This window comes from Trichinella spiralis, assembly GCF_000181795.1.
Source record: "Trichinella spiralis strain ISS 195 chromosome Unknown Scfld4, whole genome shotgun sequence".
Lineage (NCBI taxonomy): Eukaryota > Metazoa > Nematoda > Enoplea > Trichinellida > Trichinellidae > Trichinella > Trichinella spiralis.
Window position 1 is genome coordinate 2,271,787 of NW_003526943.1, and position 9,666 is coordinate 2,281,452.

At 33.9% G+C, this 9,666-nt stretch overlaps 5 protein-coding genes across 5 annotated transcripts; 2 read left to right on the forward strand and 3 right to left on the reverse strand.

The window, feature by feature from the left end:
• Window positions 1-200: 200 nt before the first annotated feature.
• Window positions 201-751, reverse strand: Tsp_00596 (piggyBac transposable element-derived protein 4). The gene is made up of 2 exons (XM_003376322.1): window positions 629-751; window positions 201-560 (listed from the first exon to the last, which is right to left on the reverse strand). The coding sequence occupies exons 1-2, from the start codon at window positions 749-751 to the stop codon at window positions 201-203; spliced, it is 483 nt and encodes a 160-aa protein (XP_003376370.1).
• A 473-nt stretch (window positions 752-1,224) lies between these two features.
• Tsp_00595 (conserved hypothetical protein) lies at window positions 1,225-1,717 on the reverse strand. The gene is made up of 3 exons (XM_003376323.1): window positions 1,647-1,717; window positions 1,363-1,519; window positions 1,225-1,314 (listed from the first exon to the last, which is right to left on the reverse strand). Exons 1-3 carry the CDS (start codon window positions 1,715-1,717, stop codon window positions 1,225-1,227), a joined length of 318 nt encoding a protein of 105 aa, XP_003376371.1.
• A 520-nt stretch (window positions 1,718-2,237) lies between these two features.
• Tsp_00594 (conserved hypothetical protein) lies at window positions 2,238-2,666 on the forward strand. Its single transcript, XM_003376324.1, has 3 exons — window positions 2,238-2,341; window positions 2,382-2,553; window positions 2,574-2,666. Exons 1-3 carry the CDS (start codon window positions 2,238-2,240, stop codon window positions 2,664-2,666), a joined length of 369 nt encoding a protein of 122 aa, XP_003376372.1.
• Window positions 2,667-4,801: 2,135 nt separating this feature from the next.
• Tsp_00593 (ATP-dependent RNA helicase DDX19B) lies at window positions 4,802-6,186 on the forward strand. The gene is made up of 2 exons (XM_003376325.1): window positions 4,802-5,875; window positions 5,935-6,186. The coding sequence occupies exons 1-2, from the start codon at window positions 4,802-4,804 to the stop codon at window positions 6,184-6,186; spliced, it is 1,326 nt and encodes a 441-aa protein (XP_003376373.1).
• Window positions 6,187-7,960: 1,774 nt separating this feature from the next.
• Tsp_00592 (conserved hypothetical protein) lies at window positions 7,961-8,810 on the reverse strand. The gene is made up of 2 exons (XM_003376326.1): window positions 8,110-8,810; window positions 7,961-7,964 (listed from the first exon to the last, which is right to left on the reverse strand). The coding sequence occupies exons 1-2, from the start codon at window positions 8,808-8,810 to the stop codon at window positions 7,961-7,963; spliced, it is 705 nt and encodes a 234-aa protein (XP_003376374.1).
• Window positions 8,811-9,666: the final 856 nt, after the last annotated feature.

The following is a 9,666-nucleotide window of genomic DNA, read 5'->3' on the forward strand; positions in this document are numbered from 1 at the left end:
ACACCACCTTTAGTATTATTATAATGTAGAATAATTTCAGGCTTGCTTCCCTTTCCGTGGCAAACCTGGTTGTCATTATGCATGGTACTTAGTACCAAAACATTCTTGTTCTTTTTTGGGAGGTATGATATGATGGTGCAGCTTTCAGAAAAGGCAAATGTTGAAGAGTTCAATTTTCTGCCTTGTAGTTGCAGCAGTTCTTATGGTAGCTCTGGCTTGTTTTTTTTTACAGTTCCAACCAAAGTCAAATTCTTTTTTTTCAGTTCTACTCCCAGTGCATACGATGTAAAAAAGTTGTCACATGTAACATTATGACCTTTTAGCCCCTTTACCATGTCAAGTACCACTCGCATCCCTTGGTTCTTCTCGCGAGTTCCACTTGATGGCTTTCCAATGTATATTTGCATATTCCATGCGTAGCTTGACTTTGAGCAACAGGCTACCCAAAACTTATTGCCATACTTTGCCGGTTTCTTTGGCATGTACTGTTTGAATTGACATCGGTTTTTGAAAGGATACAGTCGCTCATCAACTGCAACATTTTCAGAGGGATTATACATCTTAGGTAATTTTTAACCCATATATCCCATAAACTATAGAACCTTAAAAGTGATAGATGTTGCATTACCTTCAATACTGATAAAACAGCAGTAGAAGATCTATCATGGGGACAAAATGACCCCGGGGACTTCACATATACGTAAAGTGCATACAGCAGTTGCTGTGAATGACAGAGGCGCAGGAATTTCATTATATGTAGATAAGATAAAATGAGGAAAAGTCAAAAAAATTCAGCATCAACAGACAATAATTTTGGTACTAAATTTTATGTTGAAAATCAAAACGGGTCAATATGACCCGGAGGATAACAGGAGGGTTAATCCTGTTAATAAGCTGATCTTCCACCCATTTCGCCATATCTTCGATTCTGCGTGCAACTGTGTTATTAGAAAGTGGAATTAATTCAATCTCTTTCAAGTACGTGTCACCAAACATAACTCTGACAGCATCCTTTATCGATGGAAGTACTAAAGATTCGCCAATTGTGTGAGGCTGACAAGATTGTGCAATTCGCTATCTAATAAGATATGAGGCATGCATAGCTTTTTCATTAACATTGGTGAAATGAGAAAGTACACATTGTGACGCATTCAATTCCTTTAATTTGCTATCAAAAAATTGAAACGGCTTGCTTTTGAGATCCATGTGCTTTGTTTCAATATGTCAAAGTAGTTTATTTGGTCGCATTCTCTCATTTGTGAGAATTTCATAGCAAATAACACAAAGAGGACGTGGATCTTTATGGTCACCATTCTACGTAAATCCAAATTTTAAATAGTCAATATCATATTTTCTTATTACTTTTCGTCGATTTGACAATTGAAAATTTGCTGACTCATTTTCATCAATTTTTCTTTTATTATTCACATCACCTGCAGTGGAAACTTTTTGAGACTCCATTTCAGCTACTTCTATTTTTACCGGTTTCCTGGTTATCAACCACTCATCCATTCCTAGGCTAAATTTTACAGAAAAGGGAAAACCTTATTACTTACATAGCACGGAAATTATTAAATTAAAAAATATTTTATTTGTGATAACTAACAACTAACTTTGTGATAACTTAATGTGCCAGCCATTTTAACCTACGAAAGAGTGCAGAAGCATACTGAGCACGCTGCGCCAAGCTGCAACGAGATCGTTCAATCAAGCACATTTTCACCCATTTGCTTACTTGCTAACCTTTTATAAGTTATGTGCAACAAAGAAGAGCAACTCTTATCGACAACCAATTAAAATTAACGTGACACAGATCAGTGTACTGTAAAACCAGACAGAGCTAGTGATTCTCAGGTTAACGGTAACTGAATCAAAGCTTAATTAATCAAAGCCAACAATTTTCAATGAGTAATACTCTCCTAACGAACGTAAAGAGTACTCCTGTACTTTAATATTTTACGCGACCCATCCAGAAACTGCTCGCAACCCACTGGTGGGTCGAGACCCACACTTTGAGAACCACTGTTTTAGAGGGTTCTGACTTACTTCATTCGCTCAGGGATTTTTGAGGTCTCTTTTTCCCTTGTAACGCTTTCCCTCTCGTTTTTAGATGACTCTGTGAGACAAAATAATGGAAATATTTATAATTCTAGAATTATACAGAATTTGTTTCAGTCAACCAATAAGACAACGGTGGGAAGGTCCAATAAAATAGCGCGTACAACAACCAATAAAAAATGAGATCAAAATTTGGTTTAAAGTGGACCAATGCGGAACTAGCCATTGAAACATATCTAGAGATGAACCAGCAAGTGCTACACCTCTATGGTGGACAGGAGCTGTTAGCTGTTTGAAACGCCTGATTCTACAGCTGAATTCAGGCGGGAGCTGAGTCTCTGGATGACCTCTTGCGCCGCCTGCGTTATCTCACGTTCGACGTCGCTGTTGCAGCATTTTAAAGAAAGTGCGAATAAAAGTGCATTGTGCAAAGGCTTTCAACCTCTAGCGTCAGTTCTCTTGAAGCAGCTGATCACCCACCTAAGCAGGTGGAACGTTACCTAGAACGTTTTTAGCGCATGCGTTCCTTTGACCAAAAACGTGATCTTTTGGGAACTATTGCAGCGGTAACGGGAACAAGAGGGGAGTCAGGCCAGAGGAAGACCTAATGAAGGTAATCCAGTGTCTCAGCAACCTCAGGAAGAATTGATAAATTTGGAATATATTGATGACCACAAGCTGCATAGATGCTGCTGATATGGTCTTTGCAAATTTCAATCAAGAAATCACAAACTGAGAGGAACTGGCATATTTTCAAATATAAGCTCAAAAATAAAATTTTCCTTTTGCTTAAAATTTTGAATACTACATCCGCTGATGAAGTCTGAGAAGTTACCTCTGTTTCATTAATTTGCTATATACATGCACATATTCTTTTTATAACTACTACAGAAATTTCGTCGTGTCATTTACGTCAGCAAATTTTTCACATTGCATTATTTTCATATTAGCAAATCAGAAGTGAAATGACTTTAAACTAATACAAATTTCAATTAACTTTGGAAGAAATTTGTGCAAACGTAAAAATGGAATTAACATTTTTTTTGAATTACACTTTTAAATTTCTCGTACAATCATTTAAATACTCAGTTTTGAAAATCTTGCGTTATCTGACCAAAGGTTACAATGCAGGTTACGGTATTTACAGAACTGGTTTATATCTTGCGCGCAGAAATTGTTGCCATTTCTTTTTTATTATTGTTGTTGTCATCGTTCATTCATCAAAATGCACAAATTCAAAGGTATTTGCAGTTTTTTGTCAGTACGTTCATTTTTGCTCATAGTCTAGCCTAAAGCTATGCATAAACAGCCACACCGACTGCCTAAACATCGAAAATTAAATCAAATGTTTGTACATTTTTGATTTGCTGGTCTTGATTTACGTGCAAAATTTGCGTTAAAGCTCTAGCAAGAAAATACTTTTTTTTCAGTTTTCACAAAGCGGTTCACTTTTAACTAGCAACTTACGGCGCGTCTTACATTTAACTATTTCCGTTAATCATGATAGAAAATATTGTGAGAAATTCAATTTTCTCTCGTACTTGAGGTGCATTTTCTAGTTTTTGTAAAACAAATTACGCTGATTTATGCCTGAGTTCGGAATATAAATAATATTCGCTTTCTGTAACAACTAATAAAACTGAACATCACTTAATGTTCATTGTTTTTCCAAGCATTTGTTTAAAAAATATAAGCAAAAATATGCTAGTTTTAGTAACAAAAGTTATAATAAATTTAACTAAGAAAAACTATTATGTAAATATAACTAAATATTTATGTATCATAGCTGTACTAACTAGTTGATTTATATGAAAGATTCAAAACTGGCAATAAAGGATTGAAGGCTTCATTTTTGCATTTTCCTTTAATAGAAGATATTCATATCTGCACACTGTTTGTCTTTGTAAAAACCATAAATTTATATTCAATAAAGGTTGTAAAGGTTTGATTTTGTTGCCATAGAATTATAAATGTTATTGAGTTAAATGGCGTACGCAGTAATGCTCTCCTTGAATACACGCAGTCTTTCAAATTTTCCACTCCAACGTTAGAGCTTCCTTGAATATTAAATGTATCAACAAAATTGTACAAAGTATGCTACACGTTTATAATAAAAAGAGAAATTTAGCAAGATATTGTTTTATGTATTGAAATATTCTGAATATAAAAGATGTTTGATCATATCATCTTGAAAATCAAGTGATTACAGTATGAGAAGTATTAACTGTTTTTTTGCCTTGTAAAAGCTTAACTTCATTTCTGGTAACTATAGTCTAACAGTTTAGAAATAAACTGTTCAATAACTGATTCAGATAATGGTATTTCTTGTTCTATTTTTGGACAAAGTTTAAATAATGTCGCACTTGTATTGATTATTATTTAAATTAATAGTTCCAAATTTTTAACATTTTATAATTTAATTTTTAGCATAATAATTTCAATAACGAAATATTTTTATGGACGATTTTTTAATACTGTTTACTCCTAATTTTTTAAATATTTTTTTCTTTTCGTATTTCTTGTTAAGAGGTTGTGTCGTAGTCAGGATTTTGTATCCTTGATGTGTGGTCTGTAATGTAATTAGTTTTGACACTGTCTTGTAAAAACGTTTAAAACAAATATTAAACGATAAAATTTTGAATTTTTTCTATAACTACAAAATAAAGTGCATTTATGCTAGTAGGGGTTTTCAGTCACCGATGTTAATTGTTGTGTTTACAAGGTTCATTTGTTGCTTGTAGTGATGTCTCGAAATGCAGAAGGCGAGATAGTTTACAGCAAAAAGGAGATAGCACTTTTGAGAAAATTGATCAACGACACATTGGTGGACGACTCGAATTCCGTGTTCAAGATCGAAAGTCGTTACGGTTTGGTTTTTAAAGCGGCAGCTCATTTTGAGCATTTGCCATTAAGCTATGATATATTGAAACAGTTATGCACTCACGGCTATTTCAAACCGTCGAAAATCCAAGCGACAAGCATACAGTTCATGCTTGCCGATTCGCCGGTAGATGTGGCTATACAAAGTCAATCCGGCACCGGCAAAACGGTGGCTTTTGTGCTGTGCGTTCTGCAACGCTTGCAATTGGACAACCGTTGGCCCCAGTGTTTGTGCTTGGTTCCAACTTATGAATTGGCGGCTCAGGTTCGCGATGTTTTTTGTAAGTTGGGTTCATATTCCAACTCATTGTCCATTGCATTGGCTACACGTTCTACGGATGCGACGGTCCCACCTCACGATCAACAGATCACTGATCAAGTGATTGTTGGAACTTCAGGCACGGTGATACGTTGGATGCATCAGTTGAAATGCTTCGATCCGAAAAAATTGAGTATTTTCATTCTTGACGAAGCTGATTTGATGCTTAATTTGGGGTCGCAGATTATTCACATCATTCAAACTTTGCGAGCAGATTGTCAACGTCTACTTTTCTCAACGACGTATAATAATGCAGTGAGAAAACTGTTCCTTAACGTTGCGAAAGATCCTGTCACTATTACTGTGCAAAATGAAGGGCTTGTTTTGGATAATATCGAACAATTTTACATCAAATGTAAAACGAATGATGAAAAGCTCGAAGCGATCTGCAATTTCTACAGAACATTGGTTATTGGACAGTGTGTGATATTTTGTGAGACACGAAGTACTGCACACTGGCTGGCTGTTAAGATCCGTGCCAAGGGCCATCATGTAGCTGTATTATCAGGGGACATGGTCCTAGAACAGAGAGCACATGCAATTAAAAGATTTCGCAAAGGCGAAGACCGTATTTTAATTGCTACAAACCTCTGCTCTAAAGGAATTGATATTATCCAAGTGAATTATATAATTTTGTTATTAATTTCTTGTATCTTTAATTTTTTTGTAAAACATAGGTAAACATAGTTATTAATTTCGATCTTCCTCGCGCTACGGCTTTGGAAGTTGATATTGGTGAGTATATTCATTGTATTGGACATTGCGGTCGATTTGGGCGTCGTGGTCTTGTTTTCACCTTTATCACGGACATTGAAGGACTTTGTGGCGTTCAGATGATTGAATATTATTTGTCCAAACCATTGAAAATGTTGGATCCGTTCGATCAGAAAAATTTAACTGATTTAAAGTCAAGTTTGTCTGTTACATAATGCAATTATTTAATCTGTTGTTTCTAAATTATCATTTAAACTTTTATAATTATTTATCATATTTTTGATTGAACTTGCACTAAAAATTGCTGCATGATAATTTGGAATTATTTGATGGTGATGATGGAAGAGTAGTTGAAAGCCTATAAGTCTTATTTATGCTCTTTAATTTTAAATTAATTTTCATACATGAGTAATAGAGTGAATTTTTAGCATTATTTGATTTATTTCAGTGTCAACTGTTGACGGCATGCAATAATAATTTTTAATTAATTCATTCTTCTGTTTGCATTTCTATCACGTTATCCTTTAGATATGAATAAAGCGTATTTGCTAAAAAAGATGGTTGAGTAGTATATTTTAGTTATTGTAAAACATTTGGAAAAAATTCTCTGATCTGATTTTGCTCTGAACCAATCACTGTGAGACACATCTTCAATTTTATCACCAATTCCTGTGATTGGACAGATTTGAAGTAGTGCTGTATTTAATTAGGGGCAGCATCTGATTTTGAAAATAATGTTATGAAAGCGTTTACATCAATGCAAATGGAGAATACTTAAACAATTAATGTTTTTTTACTTTCCAGTTCTCAATTGTTATGAATTAATTTAAAATTTATCATTAATTATTGTTAATTACAAAATAAACGATATTTAATATTTTTAGAAAAATTTTTCCAAGAAAAAATGAGTGTACCATTCCATCTTTATAAAAGCAATCAGCAAAATCTTGCTTTATTAATTAAAAAAAATATTGTTTTATTGGTGTTCAAAATATTTTGTGCACTGATTCTTTATTAAAATATTCAATGAACTTTATATTTCAAATGATTTGTTTTACATTAATCGTGCCTATCGTGATATAAGAGACGGTCTATGAGATATGCATGGAATAGCGTCACTTTGTTTTGATGCCTATAAGCTCCCTTTATAAATGTGCACAGCATAATAAAAGAAATTTGGTGTTTTAAATGATTATGTCATTATGAGATAGCTTTAAAGCAAAGTTATGCAAGAGAAAAGGATGCAGTTCCAGTTAAAAAACGATTTGAATTCAAGAATACTTATTAACCCTTTGATGGATTGTTGGGGTAGAGCCCACCCCAGGGGGTTTTCTTTTCGTCGCATTCTGTCAATTTTCATTTTTATAGTCTGAAGCTTTGTGACATCTCTTTTGAAACAATAAGACATATTTTGAAAGAAATTTCAATGTTCCAGGATTTTTTGTTCGGTCTACAGAACATCGTAAACTTAAAAGGTACGTTGTTGGATTGTTGGGGTAGGCCCCACCCCACTTTAGAAAAACACGTCTAAAAAGCTGGGAGTATGTTCAATTTTTATGAAATTTATTTTATTGGATAGTTCGAAAAATTCGGTACATGATGGTATCAAAGTATTTCCAATTTTAATAATTTTAAAGCCTTTTATTGGCAAAAAATGCGACAAAATTTTGGTTAAAAAATCGTCTTTTTTTAGTTTTTTTCTTTGCGTGTACTTAATTTTGTAAAATTCGTGAAACAAATTACGTTATTGAATAGAGTACGTTATTCTGCACATTTTGATACCAATCTCAGGTCTATAGTCGTTTTTTTTGGTTCCGAAAAAACTTCGTTTATCTAAGCCCTTTCTATACTTTTAACATAAACATATGGAAAAGTGTTGAGCAAGAAATCGATATTCCACATTTTTTTTTGATTTCAGTATCTATAATTTATTTATTTTTATGTATTTTGATTAAAATTTCATTATTTGAAATAAATTTTAGGTCTCTTCTAGCTGAAAAATTCAACAAAATTGACGTAATAAATCTGTTGATCTTCCATTATTGGGAAGTGCTAGGATTAACATCACAATGCTCACAGTAGCTGCGCAGATGTTCATTGCAGCATGGCTTTCTACACTTTATGCAGCTGGATCTTACTTTTTTGTCACGTTTTCTTCCACAAAAGATGCATCTTCCATAGATGTGTTTTTCTTTTTTGCTTGCTTTGACCGCTCGGCTGACGTCGCTGTTCCCATTGATTCAATCGCTTTCCTTACTGTGTAAGGAAGGGATTGCGGGGGACTGGCAGCACGTTTCTGAAGAACGATGTCCACTAAGTTTTTGCCACACTCTATCAAAAATAGTCTTCTACGCTGCGATTTTCGGGCGTTCCAATCTGGATTTTTACATGTCCAAATAACATATGCTGCTAGACCTGCGCAATCTAAAGTATTGAACCATAGAACCATTGGCCACCGCCGGGTGCGTCCCTTGCATGTGTATACCCGTACAAGCTGGTCTAGGGTATCCACACCGGACTTTGTTTCATTATAAAACAGCACGATATCTGCTTTTCTTTCTTGATCTTCATTTACTGCATCATCATGGTGCATGGTCGACAACAGCAAGACGCATTTCTTTCGCTTCAGGATGTAGCTCACAAAAGTGAGCTGTCCATCGAAGCAAAATAATGACGAACTCACTTCTCGTCCCATGGCTTCTGCTAATTCTGATGGCACTTCTGTTTTATTCCTCCGTAATGTTCCCACAATTATCGTTTTTTTAGCTAACGGATCTTCCACTGCATTCTGCTTCCATACTGCAATGAACATCTGCGCAGCTACTGTGAGCATTGTCATGTTAATCCTAACACTTCCAAATAAAGGGAGATCAACAAATTTATTACGTCAATTTTGTTGAATTTTTCAGATAGGAGAGACCAAAAATTTATTTCAAATAATGAAATTTTAATCAAAATACATAAAAATAAATAAATTATAGATACTGAAATCAAAAAAAAATGTGGAATATCAATTTCCTGCTCAACACTTTTCCATATGTTTATGTTAAAAGGATAGAAAGGGCTTAGATAAACGAAGTCTTTACGGAACCAAAAAAAAAGACTATAGACCTGAGTTTGGTATCAAAATGTGCAGAATAACGTGCTCTATTCAATAATGTAATTTGTTTCACGAATTTTACAAAATTAAGTACACGCAAAGAAAAAAACTAAAAAAAGACGATTTTTTAACCAAAATTTTGTCGCATTTTTTGCCAATAAAAGGCTTTAAAATTATTAAAATTGGAAATACTTTGATACCATCATGTACAGAATTTTTCGAACTATCCAATAAAATAAATTTCATAAAAATTGAACATACTCCCAGCTTTTTAGACGTGTTTTTCTAAAGTGGGGTGGGGCCTACCCCAACAATCCAACAACGTACCTATCGCCAACAATCCATCAAAGGGTTAATAGTTACTGTATTTGGATTTGCGTAAACAGAAACTGTAAATGTACTAATTTTGTTCAGTAAATATCATATCGCTGTCACTTTTTCAGTATTTATAATTTTTGTTTTTCTTAATAATTTCAATATTATTTTTTTCATTTTTAATAATTGAGCAGTATGTCTAATTGTGTTGACTGTGGCCATTTGGCAGCAGTTTAATTCCATGTGACATTGAAAAAAATTTAAGAACGCTTGAATAATA